Source organism: Diadema setosum, chromosome 7 (genome assembly GCF_964275005.1).
Source record: "Diadema setosum chromosome 7, eeDiaSeto1, whole genome shotgun sequence".
Lineage (NCBI taxonomy): Eukaryota > Metazoa > Echinodermata > Echinoidea > Diadematoida > Diadematidae > Diadema > Diadema setosum.
The window spans coordinates 31,872,004-31,896,185 of NC_092691.1; the positions used below are offsets into that span (position 1 = coordinate 31,872,004).

The window sequence follows — 24,182 nt, forward strand, 5'->3', positions numbered from 1 at the left end:
TAATACAAATGTCTGTTTGTAACTTATTGAAATTTCTCCAGAATATACCTTCAATTCAAAACAACATCTTGATCCAACACGATGGCACAAATGACAGTGATTACGATGAGGTGGATGATGACGACGACGATGTCGATGATGATTACTATAACACCGACAGTGAGGATGCAACCGTAAGTGCTGTGAAGTCCACTATTCTTTCTTTTTTTTTGAGGGGGGGGGGAGGAGGAGGGGTGTTGTATAGAAGAGAAGAGTACTTGGGGACTTGTTTTTTGCATAGAACACTCACTTAAATCCTATTGTTGATAAAGTCAAGCTAAAGACGATGGAGAAACAACACAGATTAATTGTTATTTATAGAGTGTGAACATTTGTCACCAACATGTGATTACTAGCATTTCATTGATTAAACATCTCATAAAATCATGGATGAGCGATTTGATGGCAAAACACGATGGACTTAATCGTTGACTTTCAGAAGGTAAGCCACGTGCAGGGAAGGATGTCTCACAATGCATGTCTCATCTTTGAACATACTAGATAACAAAAAAAACAACAACAACTATTATACAAATGATGCACAGGATAGAGTGTGTTAGTGAAGGTGCGGCGCGCTCGAGAGTATTGACAATGGTGCGACATGCACGAGGCGCAGCCGAGTGCATGTTTGCAACCGTTGTCAATACTCGAGAGTGCGCCGCACCTTCACTAACGCCACGAAATAATCCTGTGCATCATTTGTTTTATAAAATGGGTCGAAAACTAACAGCATTATTCACGTACCTTTGTGGGTCAATACCAGTCAGCTACATGTAGCACTCGCTCAAAAGTCAAGATGTCCGAAGATGTTCGTCCCAAACATTTACGTATGTCGCACTCGGAAATCCCGCACATAAGTACTGTACGTATGTATAAGAGTATACGTACGCCACGTGTTATGCACAAGAAAGGCCGCCGGCTGTTGTGGCAGCCCGGGCCCGAACTAGAAGTTGTTTACAGGATTGACAGCGCGTATAGTAGCGCGTGACGCACTTGTAACAACTGATTGAGTGCGCACTGCTAGTGTAAACATTGTGACGTACGTCAGGCCAGGGAGGTGGAAGAGAGACTCTTCTTAGTGCATTTACTAAGAAATTAATGCACGCACACATGACTCATTTCAGCGCTTCCAATTGGCTACATTCTTGAACTCATTTTATAAAGGATGGTATCACTGGTATTACAGTATCTGTAGATGAATGTGGATAAATGTGTGTGTGGGTGTGTGGGTGTGTGTGTGTGCATACGTGTGTGTGTGTGTGTGTGTGTGTATGTGTGTGTGTATGTGTATGAAGCTTTTCTTGTTTCCATACTGAGCTTGGTTGCATGCACACCAGTATTATACAAATGTGGTAACCTTGATTGCCTGATGTGATATACACTTGTATCTCACAATTGTTAAAAGTGGTAAAATGGATGAACTGTTTTTGAAGTATCATGAATCACTGGTCTTATGCACCATCTTACATACAATTTTCCTCTGGAAAATAAGGATGAGATGTTATATAAGATAATGCACATCAGTATGGCCATTAATAATTACCCTCACAAGGTGGTACCTTTGGAACTGTCTTGTCTCAGATGTTTGGACTGTTTCAAAGCTGCTGGTTGTGGGTAATTATACTGATGCCCAAACGAGATGATGTGTATTATTTGCTTTACAAATAATGAAACAGATCCTTATCATTTGATGAATCACCCTCATCGTGAGTAGATAAAACAATGAAATCTCGCCCAATCACCATCGCGACATAAAAGTGCTAATGACCCGTCATTATAATTAACTAATGACCGGTCATAACCAAAATTAAGCATTACACAGAAATAAATACCTGGTCACATGTATAGTCTCAACTAATCATAATGAATAGGATCTGCTCCATCATTATATGAGAAGAAATACCCCAACGATATAGAACAATTAGCTCTAACGCAAAGACTTTGGTGGTATTATACTTTTGTATGAATTGTGTGGTGATATTATGTGTTAGTGAGAGTGGGATCAAATAGATTTAAGTAGGCACTGTGCTTGCATTACTGCCTTCTCATTCAGTCATGAAGGATAGAATTGTTGTTTTCTCATGGTACTTCAGAGCAAAGGTTATGACAACAGAGAAACAGAATGCTAGTGGATTCCTGTATGTCATTGTCCATGAATGATGTTTTGCATTTCGTAATGTTTGAACAGCTGTGTTGGGGAAATATCATATTATATTGTGTGTGTGTGTGTGTGTGTGTGTGTGTGTGTGTGCACCAGAGTACCTGCTTGTTCTTGTATGCCCTAGCATAAAAAGAAAAGCTGTATGAGATTGTAAAAAAAAAAAAGTGTTCACTTTTGTGATTCTACTGTCAAATTGTATTGAATATCAGACCTTACTTTGGCATGTTTTAGCAGTGAAGATGGCTACAGTACTGCTCATTATATACTTTTGGTCCAGAGGGCATCTTTTAGACCCCTTTTTTTCAGCTTCATGTCGAGGTTTGATGGTCAGGTAATTTCATGATTGCAAATCAGATCTGAGTTTATACTAGGGGATTACAAAAAACTGAGGGTGTCTCCTGTCACTCATATATGGGTCATTCCATCGGGTTGGGGCAAAAATTGTGACATCAGAGTCCAAAAATAGAAGTGTGATAAATGAATTGTTTTGTTTATTCCAAGTTTTGTGGGACAATTCTTCAACTAAATCCACTCAAGGCTTCATAATACTGTCCTTCATATTTGAGTAAACTGAGAAACAAGATTTGACAAAATACCACCATTACATGGACATCATTTATCATCCTTGCTAAGGCTATACTTGCTTACCTTCAAAATAAAAGGAGTTGATCTCAATCACTCCTAAGAAACTTTCTACTAACAAAATTGTTAATCACTTTGTTCCACATTTTTCAACATGGTGCAAGTATTTTGACAGATAGAGCATCAATAAATGGAACATGAGACTCCTTGTGTATAGCAGTACCATGTTCTGTGTTGTTCTTTTTTCTCACCAAGCAAAGAAATTCAATTTATGATGGAATGTAGAACTAGGTATTGAAGAGAAATCATGCCTAATCAGAATGCAATAATTTTCATTGGAAATACTTGACCACTTTTTCTGGCCTGACCTTCCATTTTTTATGTTACCACCATTACATGGACATCATGTCTCTGTAACAGAGGTATAATTGGGAGCGTTATAACTAAATGTCCATCAAGGGTCATTACATACCAAATTTCACTTTTTGCCACAGGAGCATTTAATACTACTACTGTTGTACTAGCAGAAAAACACCTTGAATGTCAAATTCTTTGGATGGAAATAAAAGGACTAAATATTAAAGTTGAAACGAGAATGTAAGAAATTATTTACAAGTGATTTTCAAAATCATACTAATCCTGTTCAAGTTTCCACTTCAGTTTGTCTTTTGAATCATGTCTTTTTCTGTGTAAATACAAAAAGACTGTTAAATCTTATCATTTCTAAATCTTTGATTACTTTAAAATGTCCATATCTCTTTTAAGACATTACCTTAAAATGTGCATGCATCTGTTACATGGACATAATGTCCCCGAAATGGTGGTACAATGGCACAGAACTAACACTCTGATAATGGTATAAAACTTGTGATACTTGAAATGATATCAAATGTACACATGTGTATGGCAAGTTGCATCCTGGTGAAAAAAAAAAAATGGATGAATGCATGGCAAAATGTTTATTTTTTGGCACAACGTGTGCATCCCCCTTTTTTTCTATAAAACTGCAAACATTTAGATTTTATGACTTTGTCCGAGCAGTAGATGTGTACAACTATTACTTTATTCTCATTCACATAACTTTTTCTTGACCTGGTAAATGAAGGAGAGTAAGAACACATAATGTTTGAGTACTCAATGATTGGTGTTTGACAAAAATAACTTATTCAACTTATCATTTTGATTTTTATTACTGTTACATGGATATCATGTCCCTGTAATAGTCATATCGAATGGTATTACATTACTGAATTTTGATAGTTGTCCAGTATCAACCACCTGATGCAAACTCAATATAAACTCAAGCAAAGGTATACATCACATCCAGGCAAGCTTCTAAAATGTGTAGCAATGAACAGGTAATAGTTTGTCTTCCATACACAATTATAACTCTGAGACCTTTGATGCATTACCGAAGAGATGTACGAAAAAATGTACTAGTTTACTTCTCCTCAAAACTACAAGTATGTCAAGACATGGCATTACGACAGCACATGGTCGATACGTTCCAAAAATACTGTAGCTTGATGAATTTGATTTTCCTCACTTACATGGACACACAATAGAATTGAATATTAATTGCAGTATAATGATGTCATCCCTGAACTTATTAGTGGATAAAACATTAAATGTGAACATGCAAAAAATACTTGGTAAGCACAAATAGTTGTTAAAATGAATACATATATTTAAAATCTATATATTGCATTAAAAATTAACATTGAAAATAATCTCACATGCTTTTGCTTTTTCATATTATAACAAATACCCACTCCAAAGCAAATAGAAGATAAATTTCAAGGATAGTGAACTCACTGAAAAAAAAAAAATAATACGTGCTGACAGGTTGATCAACATTCTTCACGAAGAAGTTGTGACTCCATCAACTTTCAGCACTCATCATTCTTCATTTGTTGTTTTTTTTATCACTAAAATTGTATTTCATATCAATTAATTTGTTTGGAGAGGGTGTAGTTTGGGGAAGGTTACCAAAATTATTGACCGATAAATCTAGCTCTTGTTCGGTGGCTTCATGCAAAATGTACTGTCGGCAATAAAGTCAGATCCACTCCTGACCGCAAAGTTAACGAGAGGCTACCAAGCAAGAGGAACATTGATTGGTCTACCAGAATTATAGCTTAAAATGAATTGGACTGTGGTCATGCATCATTATGCACAAAGTAATACTTTTATCCTGACACAAATCCCACAACCAGAACTGATGTTTCACAGGACATAGAGAGACTACCTGATCTAGTGCCAGTAGACTACCTGATCGTAGTCGGTTTCTGAGGATTCAGTCCATACTAACTTAACATATTTTGGTGGAAAAAATATGCCTAATTGCAAATGAAACATGTTGGCTAACAATCAAAACCTGTCTGTACAGAATTCTAGTAATAAAGATATCACTTTCTTTGAGGCCTTTATAGCAACTCTGGAATAAAACGGGCAATGTCTCACTTACAGTTTTCACTTACATGAAAAGAGGTATGTGGGACTGTTATAAGAGATTCTGGACTGTTGGGGATAATTTTTTAAACTTAAAAACACTTTCTCCATTATAATATGTTGACACATTTTCATGATAGGTTAAATTGATGTCATGAAACAAGTACCAATATATATCGCCTCATTTATGTCACTTTAAAAAGGAGAACTTCTTGGAAATCCAATCCACCATTACAGGGACATTGCTGGAAGATCAGCCACTGCAGGGCTTCAGAAGGCACAATATCAGATTGATTTATGTGCACATGGTTTTCAGCTTACCTCCCATCCTCCTGATACTGCAAGGTCTCTTCTCCAGTCTCTCTTTTTTTGTGCATGCCATGAAATGTGATCCACCGTTACAAAATCAGCCAGGACATCGCTCAAAACACCGGTGACCCTCCATTAGTTTACATAACATAGACCTATGTTTTCAAAGCTGATCTTTTGATGAAAAGTTGCCTACCACCTGCCCTTTATTTCTGACACATAACCATGGAAAGGATAATTTATGAATGCAAGTAATCTACCACAATACCACCGTTACCAAAAAAGTTCAACTAGGACATCGCATGTAGCGGTGGTATGCCTGTGGTTGAGGAATGATTTATGACCTGAAGTCACTTTTCATTTGCTATCCTATTACTGTTTTGCTGATAAACAATTGTTGCTTTATCAATTGTGACCATCAGATTCTGACTTTGTTTATCTGTCAATCAGATATTTTCAACTGAAAACAACCTTTTTAGATGTCACACTTGGTACCCAAAAAAAGAGCATGGACATCATCACTAAAAGACACACCGGCACCAACTCTTGTGATTCAACATTTTTATTTCTTCGTCAAGTAATCACCAACACAATTACCTTCCCACAAAACCACATTGCAACATCAAATACCTAATGAAATTTTCAGGATAAAGCGAGCAATTCCTTAGGAACACAAAAAAGTGCTGTTGCCCCAACCCCGTGGAATGACCCATATATTTATAACCCCACCCCCTTTTGGCAGCACAGCTTTTTCAGTGATGGTCACTGCTGCTTTGTGGATTGCTATCACAAACTACAGGGGAGAATTGTCAGTCATGTTGAAATTCACCCAGGCATGCATTACGTATAATACAGTTGTACTTGGTCACTGCTTCTGTTACTACACAAGTTGCAAATAGATGCAATATATGCCTATCAAATAGGGTTCTACATGTTAACTTTCCAGGTGGAAAATTCGCTGGCAGATATGCACTGAACTTTTTGAAATGAAGAAGTCTCATTCTTGCTTTGTTGTTGCATGCGGTAATATAAATGACAGGTGATATTCTCGTTTTGGGAAGATTGTAGGTCATGTGACAGCCTCTTCAGACACATAACTATCCTGTAATACAATTACAAAGCCTTTGGTAGCAATGTTATTTGACCCTCCCCTTCCCCCCCCCCCCCCCCCATCACCGTGCAACATACTGTACATCTCATTTCCATGACTGCCTTCCCTGATGAGTTCGCCATTGAGACTTACTAAATCCCAATGCCCTCCTCCCTTTCCCTACGACTGATGACGTGATTGGGTAAAGTTGGGGTCACTGCCTGCCATGCCCGTCTCCTTGAGGTTATTCCATTGTCTCTGCGCTGTCTCCCGAGGCATCCCGTTCACATTCGAAAAGGGATCCGAGCAAGGCCACACACATGAATTAAAGATGAATCTCGTTGAAGGTCCTTGCCTGTACGTCAAGACATTTATCAGAAGCCATGAGTAGGGTGGTTTTCTATTTGGAAGTGCAAACGGAGTCATTCTGGGAGCTATATGTGCGCAGGAAATCATGTGCATAATTGGTGCAGACAACACAGGCCCCAGGCATGGAAAGACAAAGGGGAAGTTTCCCCAAACACATCTTCAGATTCAGCAAGTGCAGAAAGATCAGTGAAACACTCAGTGAAAGTTAAATTGCATCAAAGTCGAACAATCTATTCAAAAGTTACCAATCTTTTAAGTTATGGTTAAGATTAAGTTAAGATTGGAAGTCTGTGCATGGTATAACAGCAGTAGAAAGATATGTAGAAAGGATGGCAGAAATTTCACAAATCATCCTGTGTTTCTTATACATATCCATTCCTTATCTTGTTACTATGGAGCTAGGTTTACTGCTCTTCTGATGTCCCAACCAAACAAATTCCAGATAAGTTCCTTTTTAAAGATCTTATATATATTGGTCAACTAAATTGTGACATTACAAATCCTTTCTGTCTTGAGGGGCAGCAACATGGAATTTACCAAACTCTAAAGTTAATTATTCTTAGCAGATTTTTAATTTTCCTCAAACTTTCACTGAGTGCGCGTTTTACTAAACCTCATGTAATCAATGAATCCAAATGAACATTTAAGCCACATCCAAACTGGAGACCATATCAATCAGTTGTCTCAGTTTTGAGAATAGTTTGTATCTTTGTATCTACCAGAGTGATTGGTTAGGACTGATCAGTGTTGGTTTCTTATTTTGTATGTATTTCATTATGCACAATTTTGTAGGAAGCAACATTTTTGTCCTCTCTTACATTTGGCCTCATGAAAAGTAAAACTTGGAGCAAGATTTCATTGTTGTGAAAGCTGAGTTGGCTTTGAGCTGTAGAGTAAAACCCTTATAGGTTCCGTGACATTTGCTCCTGCGGCAATTGCTCCCATGACATATCTGCATGCTAAGCCAAACATAAATTCTACCCACAAACTATTAAAGCCCTAAACCTAATCCTAATTCTCACATCAAAATTAATCTAAAACCCTATCAAAACCATAACCCTAACCCATAGTCCTTAGAGAAGATAAGAACAGAGCAATTGTTGCAGGAGCAAAATGTCATGTCACCTAAGTATATGACATGTTTATAGTAACTGTAGAGTAGCAATGTAATCCAGATACAAGTATGCCTTGTTATCTTTTTGTTGTGTGAAAGTTTACAAAGCTAGAATGAAAAAAAAAGAATGCATGCTTTAACTGTAAACTATGTTTGCTGTGAAAGTGCAACTGTTTTCTGTGATCGAGAAGGCTTTATGGATTGATTGTGATTGAAACATATCTACAAGTTTGTGTGCTGATCGTCATTCTTACTGTATTTATCAAAACCAACTTGTGAACATGGAATAGAATGGAAACCTGTCGTTCATATTCAGTGGTGGATGCACTTGCGCGATAAACATTTACCCTTTTTTTTTCAATACCTGTAGTCAAAAATATTCTGAATTATGCAGCACTTTTCTGCAAGGACTGATCGAGTGTTCGTTTGTCTCGTTCCGTGATGGATGTTTGGTCAGCACTTCCCCATCTTGTCACACTCGAAGACATCCATCACCTCCGTGCTATTTTACAGGTGTCTTCAACGAATCACAGCAAACTCAAATCTGGGCATCTTGTCAGGGATTCCTTATTCACAGTTTACCAGGGGAAAAAATGTGTGTGTGTGTACAGAAAATATGTGTATATGTATGTATGTTTATAGCCATTTTGTATATTTTAAAAGCGGAATGTTTAGCCAAGACTGCACACTAACCCATTTTTTCTACTGGTCCTACCTCTGTCTGTTGGACCAGTTAGGTACCCAGTTTTGTCCATTTTTTACTGGTTCATTCCTGAAAAAGTAACTGGTCCGACAGTGATTTTTACAGGTCCTGGACCATCGAACCAGTGCCTGTGTGCAGCATTGTTTTAGCGATGAATGAAATTGAAATAGAACAAAAATTTGAAGAAAAACCAATATTTGTGTGTGCGTGCATTTGCATGTGTTTGTCTTCACTAAAAAGAAACTCAATGCCTTTGCAGTGTGTGAGGTTTGAACCCGCGATCTCTTCATTATGAACCCGAGTGCATGACGCAACCATGTGCACTAAACATCATGGCCAAAGCTTTTCAAGGTATTGCGCTTTTTTGGACTGATTTCTCCGCAGGAGTACTTCCTGGAGGAAGAAGATCAGGCCAAGATGCACCATCTGCTCTCCCACGACATCGAACAAGTCAGCAAGCTGGCGGGTAACCAGGCAATCTCTCACAGGTCCGTATCCATGGGTCAGTGTGGTTTGGGATGTGGGATTGCATGTGCAGTCTCAATTCAGGGGGAAGTTCCCCAAAATGTGTATGTGGGTTTTAGTGAATGCAGAGAGATAAAGTGAAATGATTGATGAAACTTTGAGGAAAATATAACATTCCGTTCAAAAGATAGACAGTTTTTTTAAGAGTCAATTAACTCCATGTGATGTCCTCTACATTTGAACTCCACAACAGTTTGTTTTGTCAGAATGTCATAATGATATGAAGACAATATGAGATTTTAACAAATTTTCATAATTTATGAAAACTGTACGTTTTCCCTTGATATTTTACTGAAGAATGTAGGGCAAATATAATTCTCTGTACTTTCTCAAGGAGCTAGGACAACTGCACTTTTTGTATCCCAGAAAATTAGTTTTTGTAAATTGCTGGACATATCTTTGTAACACTGTCAAGTATTGTGACATCCAAAGCTTTTTTAGAGTTTGTTTGACTCTTCTTTCCTCATTCACTGAATCTGTGTTAAAGATTTTGGGAAACTCCCCCTTTAATGTCATGGCTGCCAAGTGCAAATAAGCCAGTTCGTAATTAGCTCATGTACACCTTGGTACAAATGACCTTTCTTTCTTCTCAGTTGGTTAGGCACTTCACTCGTTTTCAAAGCGGTATAATGCATAAGCTTGCCCGACATAACAATTTGTGGAATTCATGTTCAAACAAAGAATGAGCTTGTGCTTAGACCAGGTGACCAGAATAGTCCGTCAGTTGACATTTTAGCAGGCATCTAATTTATTGTTTCGTATGGAATGCAATAACAACCTTTTTCTTTTGATAATGCAAATGCCAGGCTTGCTATCAGGTGGATGTGCTGGCAAGCACTAATCAGATAAGGATCACATGAATAATCATCACATCACAGATGCTTATTTCAGTGAATTGATAAACCAAAATGCCTGTTGGTACAAATGACCTTTTTCTGCTCATGCGCAAAGTGGAATTACGAACTGGTCTATTTTGTCACATCTGTTCACTCACCAAGTGTGACTTTTGGCACACAGATACCGCATCGTAGGGATATGCTGGGTGTTTTCTCGTATTGCATTACACAGATGCGCACATACATAATTAACACCTGTAAATACTAATGATAACTTCCTGGTCTCGATCTTTCCCACACACATCGTAGTGTGTGGGACTAGGGGAATATAAGCAGAGTTTGGTAGATCTGGCTGTGGCCTGGAGTATGGCACAATTATGTGTTTTGCAATACTCTTGCAGAGTGTGATACTTTGGTATTAAAGGACTAGATTAGATCACATTAGTGATGGTTTGAGGAAAATCAGACAGTCTGTTCAAAAGTTATGAATTTTTAAAGTTGTTGTGTGTGCAGCCATCACTGGATGAGAAGACTACTACAGCTTGTGACGTCACATATGAAGAACGATATAAAAAAATATGAAGAAAATTCAAGATATTTTCACTTTTCTCGCATAACAAAAGAGCAATTCACTTGCCTCTTTCAATTGCAAGGGGAATAATATTTCCCTTAACATATGTCATGAACAAGTTGAGCTGATTTGGTACTGTATACGCCGAATATTTGGCGAGGTTTTTATTTTCGCGAATTTCGTGAGTCGGGTGCTATTCGCGAAATTAAAGACACACGAAAATCTTGGCTCTGATCCCGATGTGGATGTGATGTGCACGTATACACTTCTCCGTTCAGTACAAGACTCCAAAATTGCAAATTTAACCACTCGCGAAATTGTCGGGAATTCCCGATTCGTCAAAATTTAGACTCACGAAATATGGCGTATACAGTAATTTTCATAAAAGACTTTGATTCTGCGAATTTCACTGTTTATTTTCCTTTGTCAATCATTTTATATATGTGACATAACAAAACTGCAAAAGTCTTCTCATCCAGTGATGGTGGCACTGAAACTTTTAAAATTCATAACTTTTAAATGGATAGTCCAATTTTCCCCAAGCTTTTACTTATGTTTGGATGATCTAGTTCTTTAAGTGGATCCATATCTTTGCCATGTCTGTGAAGCTCATCAACAAAATGGTTTTGTTTATATCTCACACGATACGCATGAGAGTTTACAAACTCAAAGCCCATTCCCGAAACCAAAAATGCTAGATGTGCATCGATCATCCCAAGGCAAAAGTCCAAATCGAAAGATATGATGTTTTAAAAACCAAAGTAGATATTTATATTTACACATCTCTGTAAAGGTGATACCATGCCTTTCTACGTTTCTGAAAGTGTGTCTGTGAGGGCACAAAAGGAAAAAAAAAAAAGCTACAGCAATTGTATTTTTATTCTACACTACACGCCGCTTACATCCAGGAAGGAAATGTTAGTTTACGCATTTCCGGATGAGAATTTTTCACCAGATACCATTACTTCTCAAGTTCCCTGAAAGTTTAGACAATTCATGTCATGACTGTGCTCAAGGGAGTGCTGTTCTCTTTTACAGTCATGACAGACTTATCACCATCTATTTTTCCAGAAACCACTTTTTTGCTTTTTTCTGTTGGTTCTTACAATTCCAATATCTTAGTTTTAGATTTTAATATCTTAGTTAGAGAAAAAATACAGATTCTCTTCAATTACAGTCTTTAATTTGTTTTTTTTTCCCAGATGTAATTGTTTCAGGTGCAGAACTTTCTTAAGCCTCTTTATTGTTCAAACTTTTATTGTTATTTTTGTTCAAGTGAGCTATTGCGATCACTCATCATCCAGCATGCGTCGTGCGTAAACTTTTACATTTTCACCTTCTTGAAAACTCCATGATGGATTTTCACCAAACTGGTAGCATCCCTCGGGAGATAGGATCTCAATTTGTTCAAATGGGCACCATGCCTCCCTAAAATAAAGGTATCTTCACAAATCTTCTGCAGCTCTACAATGTAGAACCCAAAGTATGAGTTGGTACATTAATGAATATAGACTGCAGTTTCAAACTTGTTCGTGGTGGATCGGGGGGGGGGGGGGGGGGGGGAGGGAGGGAGGAGTCCAAATGGGGACTTATATTGTACATTTTCATATTCTTCCTGAAAGTCCCACGATGGATTTTCACCAAACTTGGAAGGTAGCATCTGAAGTGGATAGGATCTCAATTTGTTCAAATGGTACCCATGCTCTCCTGGGGGGGAGGGGGGGGGGGGGATGAATCTATCCAGATGAATCCAGATGAATCTATCGAAGGTTTGTTTGTAGATAAACCACATAGTTACATATTTTGAAGAGAATGCATTGTCTCATGACCACAATGAAAGTGAAAGTGTCCCCTGTGTCATGTGATCTCCCTGGTTAATGTAGAATCAAAGGGAAGAATTTTTTTGCTCGTTAAGACCTCGCTGCGAAGAAATATGAGAACTTCCATTTTTGGCATGTGTGACCATCTTCAATATGAAAGTTAAAGGGTACTGCCAGGCTAGGACTTTGTTTATTTGCTGTTATGACACAGCTACACCACTCATGGACATATACCATGACTGTTTTCGTCATAGCGACTCCGCTTATGGTCGTGGTCTGTGCAATCTTTTGCCGCATTGACCCTCTGTAGCAATACCGATACATTAATTGCTCAATACAATCTTTGTGACATACAGCAGTACATCACTGGCCCCGCATGCACCCAGTCAACAGAGTGTGCATACATGATAATATAGCTAGTCTTTACCTCCTGTACGTGCAGCTGATGTTTTACTGTTGTTGCAACAGTGGATCCAATAATTCAGAAGTAATATGCATTAAACATAAAAACAGATGAAAGGTATACATGGAATTTACATACTCGACATATTATATAAACAATAAGATTTGTTTGGTTTTTTTGTTTTGTTTTGTTTTGTTCTTGTTTTTAGTTTTTTGTTTTCTCTTCACAGAAATCATAACCATGCTAGATTTATTTATTATTGGCATGCAATTTTAAAGCAAAAACAGATAAACAGAAGTCTTCCCAAGCCTGGTGGTCTCCTTTAGTCTTTACACATGATACTGAGCATGAGCATACCATACATTTTTTACTGTATGTGTAATAGTGTACATTCCAACATGGGAATGTACAAGGTATGCAGTGACCAAGACATACTTGAGTATTCTTTACATTGTATTAGCTTTAAGGTTCTCATGAAGAATGCACCAGTAATGTAATTGCAGACTATGTGGTTTCTTTTCTCTGAGGTAGACAAACTCATTTATATTGTGCCTCATGTCCATTTTTATATGGAAAGCCAAGTGTCGCCTGTATAGTAACGATGAATTATTATAACTGACAAAAACTTTGCTGGTTTTGTTTTATTTTGGTTTTTTTTTTTTTCAGTCATGAAAGAAAATGCCACTTTCACACATGAAGGATTTCTCATGTCTTTCTTGTAAGAAATTGAAAGAAATAAGGCCTGTCCAAACTAATGGAAGAGTTTCTTGCCACAAAGTAGAATAACAATCTTTTGTTCCAAGTGTAAATCATTATGCATAAATAATTTGCTGATTTTGTGTTTTATGTGCACTGTTTCCCTTTACAGAACATTTGATGCCCTTGGGGACATCGATATAGACCTTCAACTAGATGTGTCATTCCTACAGGTATATTGTAATTTAAGTTATATACAGTATATATATATAATATATATATATATATATATATATATATATATATATATATATATATATATATATATATATATATATATATATATATATATATTATATATATATATATATTATATATATATATATATATGGGTGAAAACGTTGAACGATGTACAGTTGGGCAAATCAGGGGTCAAAATTAAAACATGTGACTCATTGATATAGATACACATCAGTGAAATGTAATTATTGTCAGCTTTCTTGCAAACCCAATTATACTGGGATATCTCCAAGGGTGTTGTTTTTATTCAAGGATAAATAGAACTGTGACATAATGGCGAACGTCTCTGACTAAAATAAACATCGTTTTAGTGAAAATTCAAATGAAGGGTGAAAAAAACATTCAGATGAAGATAGCTTAATCTTGTTCATACTTTCGAAGACGGTGTTAATTTGTTCCTAAAATATTGTTTACCTCCTGTGAAGTTTACAAAAGCTAATACACATGGAAGTTAAAGAAAAAGTGGAGTTTTTGTCATTTAAGCAGAGATTTTCATATTCTTATCTTCACTTTCATCTAATTTGAACAAAACATGTAGCAGGGGTCTCATTTGTTTAAATGTTAATGTTCAGTAGATACTAATAATGAATTTAGTGCATTTCGTTTGATCAAATCACCATAAAAGCCCTATACAGACGCTGGAAGTAAGTCATGTTTTGATCAGAGACGTTCTGGTTTCACTCATAGACGTTCCTCAGACATAGGCAATACAAATGATGTCCTTTGATCCATATTTAAGAGTTTTGTGAGCAAACAACATTTTCCTTTATTAAACACATGTTAATCGTTTGTCAACAATTCAGAATGGTAATTTCAACTTGAATTATTTTTCATACTAACTGATTGTAACTACGAATCTCCAAATTGTAAGAGGAATTTCGATTTCTGCACCAAAAATCAACAACAAGCCTGTTCTTGATATATTATTCAGATCTTACAACACCTTTTAATGACAGACAACAAAATGAAAAATTTGCAATTTCAACTATTTTACCTAATTACTCATTTATATTAGAGACATTTGCTTTTCCATCAGGGACGTTTCGGCTGTAAGTTATCACTAAAATTAAACATCAAACTCCCTATTTTAAAAGATGCTCGCAACTGGACATTCCGCATTCATTGAGAAATCATTTACCTATATAGGCCTAAATGTCGAGAACTGTTTTTGTTTATGATGACCACTACTTTGCATTTTACCTTCAGGGGGGCATTTCATGAAGGAACTTGTCGGATAAAATGTCCGACAAGTCAATTATATCCGACAAGTTCAGAGAAATCAGCCAATCAGACTAAAGACTTTCTCAAAACTTGTCGGATATAATTGACTTGTCAGATATTTTATCCGACAAGTTCCTTCATGAAATGCCCCCCAGGTGTATTATGCAGGTGTGCCCACACGCTATCAAATTTGTATATGTTTGCTTTCAATTGTAGTCCAAATCTATAACAAAGGTAAACACAAATTTATTGACACTAATTTAATTTGACCCCTTAGTCTAAAATATGATTGTGTGAGTATAAGCCAGTTTGGCTTTTCATTAGGGACCGTACCTGGGCCACTGTTATGATGTCGTCTCAGAAAGCTGTAATTAACCTTTGCTTATCCTAGAAGCATCAAATTTCGCTGCGCTTTTTTTTATACTATATGGCAGATATAAATTGTAAACAATGTAATGCACTTGCCACAACGCCAAACTCAAAAGAATATCGACAGTATGGTATAGCAACTGTTTGTTGACCAAAAGTGAACTGAAAACCTCTTTCAAGAGGTTGACAATGATAACATAACAATATCACATTTTATCTGTCACATCGTTAGGGGATTATTAATCCTTCTTCCTTCAACTCAAATGCGATGCATTATAGTGTTCATAGTGGAAACTAAGTAAGGGACATTCTTAATAGACGTTTTCTTGTTTCATCACAGACGTTAGTATTTTTACTTTTTTTCATGTATTTGGCTTACAAACCTTAAAAATATCACTAGAATATTTCACCTTACTTCCAAAAAAAAAAAAAAGCTTCATTAAAGGGGAAATTCAGCCCAAATGTAAAAAGTTATTCGCTGATAAGAAAGAAAATCATACGGGCTCCACAAAAATGAGAAAGTTGTGACATTTTGAAGTTTTGAAGTGACAGTGACATTTTGAAGTGACAGTTTTTGAATTGGCATTATGAATCTGCAAATGGCAAAATGAGCATGTCATCCCCTCACAACTTGCCATAACATTTGAACATAATATTTTGAATTTTCCAGTTTTTCATTCAAACATAATTATGCCCCAGGCTTAAATCCGGGTATATATGTAACTGATCACTATTGCAAAGGTAATCAACCAGGAATAGCATTATGTTTCAGATTTCAATGCCAGAAACATTAAATTTTCGTTATTTTTTGTACACGATCAATGGAAAATGGAGAGGTTATGACATGGTTAGCTCACTCATTTGCATATTCTTATCCACTGTACAAAAACCTTATTTGCAGAAATTGGCAAAAATTCAAAAAGGCAGTTAAGTAAGGGTGCAATTAAACATAATTAAGGGTTCAAGTGTGTCCTGCCATTGTTTCAAATTGGGTGCAAATTATTTGAACCTTTACTTCTTAGCGTACTAGCCTCAAATTTCACAGGCTCAAAAGCAAACGTAGTGACGTGCATTAAAAACGGAGTCGGCATTATAACATTGAACTGAATTTCTCCTTCATTTGGTATTCAATGTCCTCAATCAGTGCATAGTATCGACTGTGTCGCTTGCGACACCTGAAACCGGGTTTGGGAAAGTCATTATTGTGTAAACAGATGGCACCTCCAAGATATCCATCCGGTCTTCCCAGTACCACGGCCGTGGTCCGGAACTTGTAGGCTCCATGAACATGACTGAGACTTAAGATCCTAAACAGGATATTCGGAGTGTTTACAATCCATCCGGTCTTCCCATCTTGCTGTAAGAAAAAAAGAAATAGAGTAAAAATGATATTAAAGTTAACTTGCCATGCACTGGAGCAATGTACGCACAAAATGAACGTCTCTGATCAAAATTATAAAATCAACATTGTTTTTAGATTGCGCAAATTACCTAGAACAATGTATGTATACGAGGGCCATCTACTGTGGAATAATGAAAGATCTACTCCCAATTGTAGTAGTTGAAAATATGTAAAACGTCCCGTATAACGTCTCTGACGTAAACATCTTTGCTTATCAGTACTTAATGGGTTTGATTTTTACAAGATATTAGCATTATATTTGGATTGAGGAACCTATGTGCTTCAAACGTAGGCCGCAATTCGCCATGATGGGTCATTAATATTGGTTTGAGAACAGATCTTATTTGTTCAGAGAACGTCCCTGACCTAAACCTGTTTTTCTTACATTTCTGCTTCTCTCACAAAAAATACGTAATTCCATGTGACTACTACATTATAATTATAGACTACTGACCTATTACTAGTCATAAAACACAGTTTCTGTCCAGGCAATGTGTTTACACTTGCTCAATCAACAGAAAACCTTAAATTTGAAACTCTTCTACATATTTTCAACATCTTTCAGGAAGCTTCATTTTTCTTAATATTATAACACGCCCGTGTAAACTTTGTTCTTCTTGTTCCTATAATACTAACCGCACCCATCCAGACCTAATTTTACTTTAATGTTCTCATAATTTGTAGAATGGATGTCTTTATTTCATGAAACAGTAATTATCAGAGACGTTTTTCATTTTGCTCAGAGACGTGCGGTCTTTGATCTTCATGTAGAATCTTACATATTTACTGTCTATCCTTCTTTAATTTATTTCTAATCCAAAGGTTAAAATACATAATTTCACAGATGATACTAATTGGCAAATCTACGGAATGATAACTGTTATAAATCGGCACAAACAACAGGAAAGTTTTTGTTATTACTCACATTTTCAGGATTTGTGGGCATTTCCGTTGTTGAATTATGCCGACTCGATTCCAGGATGGCGCGTCAGCGCGCAAATAAAGTATCATGCAGTGTGTAAGTGTCAGATGAGGGAATATCCCTTTAGAGATTTTCAATCAGAGACATTCGCTTTGATCAGAGACGTTTGCCAATTTGGATTTTCAACCAGAACTCATTTTTATGGACAGTATGTTGCTCTTGTTGCCAATCATCATAATCGCCTGGCTCACACTGACGTACTGATCACCAGTTTTTATCTCAAGCATAATCAACTTTCATTAATGACACCATTAACCAATCGAACATCTCTGATGGTTATTCAGTATAATTTTCTTTAATGAGCCACCACGCGATTATTTTATACAGCGCACTCACAAATTTTGATGGAATAGTAGTATGGATAAGACGCTAAATGAATATGGCCTTACACGTTTTCATATTCATCCTTGAGTTTTTGCGTCAAGGAAAAGATAATTCATTCAGAGACGTTCTTTTTCAGACATGAGTGAATTCAAAAGTTCCTGATAAGATAAATAATAAACACGTTCATGACAGAAGTACTTGATTAAATAGTTGGAGTATGTGGGCTTACTCACAAGGAAAAACAACGCTGTAAAATTGGATAAGAACAAAAATTGCGACGTCTGATTCTGGGATTTTTCATAAAATATGTATTTTTGTCAAATTTTTCAGCTTTAAGGCATTATTCTTTAAGGAAATGCGGTAACAACAATACAAAGTGTATATAGTCCTGAAAGGCACAACCCTCCCCTACCAAATGATACATAAAACTATGAAAGACACCCACAGGTGACAATTTTACAAGGGTTTGAATATCGCAAAGCCCGAAAATGGCCAATTGTACATCGTTCAACGTTTTCACCCATATATATATATATATATATATATATATATATATATATATATATATATATATATATATATATTTATATATTTATATATGATTATGTCATGATGAAAGCAGGATTTTGGGGGCCAACATCACAAAAATTACTAAAGTGAGTAAAACAAACATTATTGTGGGTGGGAGGGGGTGAGGGTGTTTGGGAAGGGCTTGAAAAAAATGTTGAAATATAATAGGGGCTGACTAAGTTATAATGCGTATTTCCCATATTGCTTTGAACCTCTATCGACTTGGAGTAATGTGATAACAAAATAACTGCAACATGTGAGATGTTTGAAGCTCTGATTTATACTTAGTTACACTGATTATTTTCTATGTGGTATGTGATTTGGTTTTTGCTATGGGCCTGTTCTGTTTTGTTTTGCTTTGTTTTTGTTTTTGTTTTTGTTTTGTTGTTGTTGTTTTTTTTTGGGGGGGAGTAGAGTACAGTGTACATTTTGTATCTGTTGAATTTTTGCCTAAGTTTCTGTCAGGGTGGGGAAATGATATTATAAACTTTTGAGGCTCATTGCCATTTTACATTTTGATATTGAGTTGTCTGGGCCTCACATCTATTTTAGAGTTTGGCTTTTAATTATGAAAATAATATTGGTCGTAACTCAGAAACTAACTGTGTATAAAGCAAACTTACAAAACAATTGTGGTTCTCCGTTATATGGAGCCCATTTAAAAAAAAAAGAAAAAAAAGTTGTGAGAAGGGTCAAGGAGGAACCCTACCCTCATATGTGGCCTTATGATGAATAGTGTGAATTATGGTTTCCTGCTATGATTAATGATCTTAATTTTGTTTGTTTGTTTCTTTGTTGGTGTGTAGGAGGAGATAGCCAAGGCATGGTGCCTAACAAGGGAACAGCCACTGGTTGTGAGACTTCACTGTTCACTCAGCAAATACCTAGACGACAGTAAGTAGCCAAGCCCCACACTCTGAAGGGGGGCAGGTTTGGACGTGGGCTTCTTTGTATGTTACATTTGAAATATCATTGTTGAATGTACATCAATTGTATGAACATAGCAAATACAAACTTGACAAACATGGAGTGAGTGTTTTGTGTGTTATAAATTGTGTCATGAATTGTACCATCGTAATGATGATGATGATGATGATAATAATAATAATAATAATAATATTACTATTATTATTATTATTATTATTATTATTATTACTACTACTACTACTACTACTACTACTACTACACTAACTACTATTGCTATTACTAATAATAATTATAATAATAATACGCAAAATATGCAAAATGTCCAACTCATGCTTACATTCATGTGTTTAAGCACAGGATTTACAGCTACCTCAAATTTTGTTATCAATTAACATTTAGTCTTTCTATAAATATGTTGTTACTTGCCCTCACTGCACACTTGCAAACTCAATATTCTGTTCTCCATGGTTTGTACATGTGTCTTTGGACCCTGTTAACATAGAGCTGGCAACTGGGATATGTCCAGTTGATCTTTGCTGTGAGGTTGTTGTTTTATCCAGCAAAAACACCCCCTCCCATATTATTTATACGAAAAATATGTTGTTGTTTTGTTTAAAGATAATAAAAAGTTTTGGTACCTCAAAAGCTTCCCTGAATTTCCTTGTCTTGGTTTGTGTTTCAGGTTAAAGTACGTTGTCTGTGAGAATTACTCGCCCCAAAGTGCTCTCATGTCTTAGTAATCATGCAATAATGGTTTCGTACCAGAGCCGACGCTGTACAGCGTCGATAAATATTGTACGAAACCACTGACTGCGACCAGCAGCGTGCAGCCCATTGTACGCATAGCTAACTGCGACCAGCAGCCCCATACGCATAGCGTAATGGGGCTTCGCATTGTAGCATTCAGGATCGTGACAGAATTAGTATCGCGGGTAAATGTCAACTTAAAATCCAAAAATTTCTTCGATTTGAAGACTTACCAATTAAGTTGAAGTATTGGAAACAGGCTTCAAACAACGTTTGGTTCTGCCAATAGTCCCTTTCTGTTCGAATTGATGACTGAATGTGACTCGGTCGAGAGGACCTTGGGAGAGCTACATACACTGGATACCATGGCCAGCGCATGCGCACACAAACATCTTATCCGTTCATGGATTTGAAATTTGTGTGCATGCGATGTGTTCGCATGCACTGGCTGTAGTATTCAGTGTACTGTATGTACATGTAGCTCTCCTAAGGTCCTGTCGACCGAGTCACATTCAGTCATCAATTCGAACAGAAAGGGACTATAGGCAGAACCAAACGTTGCCCGAAGCCTGTTTTCAATACTTCAACTTAATTGGTAAGTCTTCAAATTGAAGAATTTATGGGATTAAGTTGACATTTACCCTGCGATACTAAATCTGTCATGATCCTGAATGCTACAATGCGAAGCCTGATTACGCTATGCGTATGGGACTACTGGTCGTTATGCGTATGGGGCTGCTGGTCGCAGTTAATTACATGATTACTAAGACATGAGAGCACTTTGGGGCGAGTAAGTCTCACAGTGTTAGTTATATGAAAGGTACTTTAACCTGAAACACAAACTAAGACAAGGAAATTCAAGGACACTTTTGAGGTACCAAAACTTTTTATTATCTTTAATATCTTTATAATGTAACATGCTTACTTTGTCCGATTGTTGCATTTCTTAAACAATCTTTAAAATTTGCCCCAAGATGTGTTCTGTTTGTTTGTTTGTTTATTGTCTAACTGTGCATCAGCATATTTTATCTTTTTATTTTAATAATCTGAATTAGTTGGCAAACCCTTTAACATCATGTTTCTCAATTTATTCCCCCAGATGTCCCAAATGTGTCTGTATTCCAGAGTGCAAAGAGCAACCAACCGGGTGTGTGTAGCCAGATGAAGAAGTGAGCTAATTCTCTCTTTGTGTTTTCTTATTTGAAATGAATAGGCACATACAATTTCTTTTTCCTATTGTTTATTATGGTGATTAATTGTGTGATATGAAAGGAAATTCTGTGTCAGTCATTTTAGGGATACATTTGGCACTACCCTGTGTACATGTTGTAGTAGCCTTCCAGTGCAAGCTCTTCACAGTTTCACCACCTTTGATATTATTGATGTTAATCTGGCATCATTGAGGGATGTGTGATATGCCCTCAATCTTATGCACTTTATGGGCCTCAAAACGGGAAATTGATATATTCTACAAGTTTTGCCTCATCTGCTTTCTCTAAGTACATTGGACATCTTCAAGATACATGTAAGAGCAAGTCATTGTTAGCTAAAATAAGCCAGTAGGCCCTGCTGCTAGAAGAAATTACCAAAGGCTGTCATAATTGATAATTTTTGCCCTAAGAGAGATACTATGTGAAATGCTCCTATTTCTCTTTCTGTTTCCATGCCTTGAGCTTCTACTTCTTCTTCTTCTTTGTCTTTTTCTGTATAGAATCACGGAGAGCTTCCTATTGAGTCACTGGAAATCGCTCAGCAACAAAACAGTACTTGCCAAGCTCAAGAGCAGGGAGAAGTCCCCCAGCAAGTGAGTCATCAGGCTTCTGACTTTTTGAAGCCACCATACATAGGGGAGACTGATCAGGGGAAAACCAGACTTCCCGAACAACTTGTCACAAGACAAAGAATGAAGGAGAGACTTTTTGTTTCTGTTTTGTGTTTTCATCTTTGTGTAACAGTGCATGAGAGATGAGAAAGCATATAGCATATAAAGAAACTTCTACACTGCCCGTTATTTTACTTGGACATTGGTTAGGATTTAAATGGTTGGCAACACTGAGCAACATCTGAGGAATTCATTAACTGCATGCTGTAGGTTGTTCCATACAGACGCAGTTTAATGTTTCCAGGTTATATAGCATGCCTGTACAGTGACGGGGCATTAAACTGCACATTACTTGAATATGAGACCATTCTGAAGCAAATAATTTTCACACAACAATAGATATATAATGTACTCTTACATGAATCCCACAAGGATTGGAACAATCATCCCCCAGCATTCCCACTGATTCCCACTGATCAGTTACTAGCCATCCCCTTTAAGTATAGCTTTGTCTGTCCACTTTTTAAAGGTATGTAACAGATTTTTAAGAAGATTCATTTTTTTTTTAAATAAGCCATATCAATGCAGTTGCTTGGATTCATAAGACATGCCAAGCCAGCATCTACAAAATCAACACACTTCCACTCCCTAGGGAAGTCCCACAAGTTTCTGCTGTGACTTGACAGTAGCCAAAAAACCTGTCTGTCCACTTTGTTCGTACCTTCGCCAGTCTTCGTACCTTCATTAAATATAGAATTTGATAAAAAATACAGAAAGATGATTCATCAAGGTTTATGGCCTCAGAAAGACATCATATAGTAACAATGTCTGAAATCACTTTCCTTTGTGTATCATTCAAAAATATATGTGAATTAATTTTTTCGTGCGTGGACAGACAACCTATACAGTAAACGCATGGGTCTGTCCATGTTCGTACCTTCAGAAATATTTGAACTTATATAGAGCTCTGTTGGTACCTCCTTTGGGATGCCTTATTGTTCTAGCTATCATAAATTATGGCAATCATAGACTTTCATTTTTTTTCATTAGCTAATCAGAGAGTCGGAATGTTTTTTGTGGAACATTTAAACAATATACTCATGCAAAGGTACGAACATGGACAGACGTCTGTCCATGTGCGTACCTTCCTTGACGGATGCTGGTGACATCTTTCCAAAAATAGACATGATCTAGATACTTCCACTTCATGTCATACACTATTTTTATTAGCAGATTAGAGAGCTCAGATGGTTATAATAAGAAATTTTGGATGATTCCCCATGTGAAGGTACGAACATAAACAGACATCTGTCCATGTTCGTACCTTGGAGATCAGATTCCCCTTATAATTATTATTTTTCAGGTGATGTAATTTTACATGGTCAAGATAATTTCATTTCGTGTAATTATTTTTTTTCATTAGTAGATCAGAGCGTACAGATGTTTCTAGTCAGAAATTTTGAACTATTATACATGTGAAGGTACGAACATGGACAGACGTCTGTCCATGTTCGTACCTTCAATGACACAAGCCCCCTGACCACATGGTTAACATTGTGTTGTAACTTAACCCTAACTAGGCCGGGCTATTCAGGTAGATGATAGAGCCGGGGGGGGGGGGGGGGGGGCCTCCCAGGCCCCCCCTCCAGATCTCGGCCGTCGACCGCGCGATCGCGACGAAAATTGGCACACACATTGCCTATGATGTAATCTAAAGTACCATGAAGTTCATTTTTTCAAAAATTATCATTTACACTAAATTATGCTAATTTATGCATAATGATGCATGAAATCAGACAATTTGGTATAAATCACTAAATAAAGCTCAAAACAGGCACATTTTTTGTGT

The 24,182-nt window shown here is 36.8% G+C and overlaps 1 protein-coding gene across 1 annotated transcript in view; it reads left to right on the plus strand.

Moving 5' to 3' along the window:
* LOC140231278 (protein mono-ADP-ribosyltransferase PARP6-like) overlaps positions 1–24,182 on the plus strand; it is an 88,427-nt gene that overhangs the window by 51,605 nt on the left and 12,640 nt on the right. The window contains exons 5-10 of the mRNA XM_072311424.1: positions 42–173; positions 9,203–9,306; positions 13,842–13,902; positions 19,644–19,731; positions 21,611–21,680; positions 22,223–22,315. Of these exons, the coding sequence (XP_072167525.1) occupies positions 42–173; positions 9,203–9,306; positions 13,842–13,902; positions 19,644–19,731; positions 21,611–21,680; positions 22,223–22,315 (548 nt within the window). The remainder of the gene's footprint in view (positions 1–41; positions 174–9,202; positions 9,307–13,841; positions 13,903–19,643; positions 19,732–21,610; positions 21,681–22,222; positions 22,316–24,182) is intronic.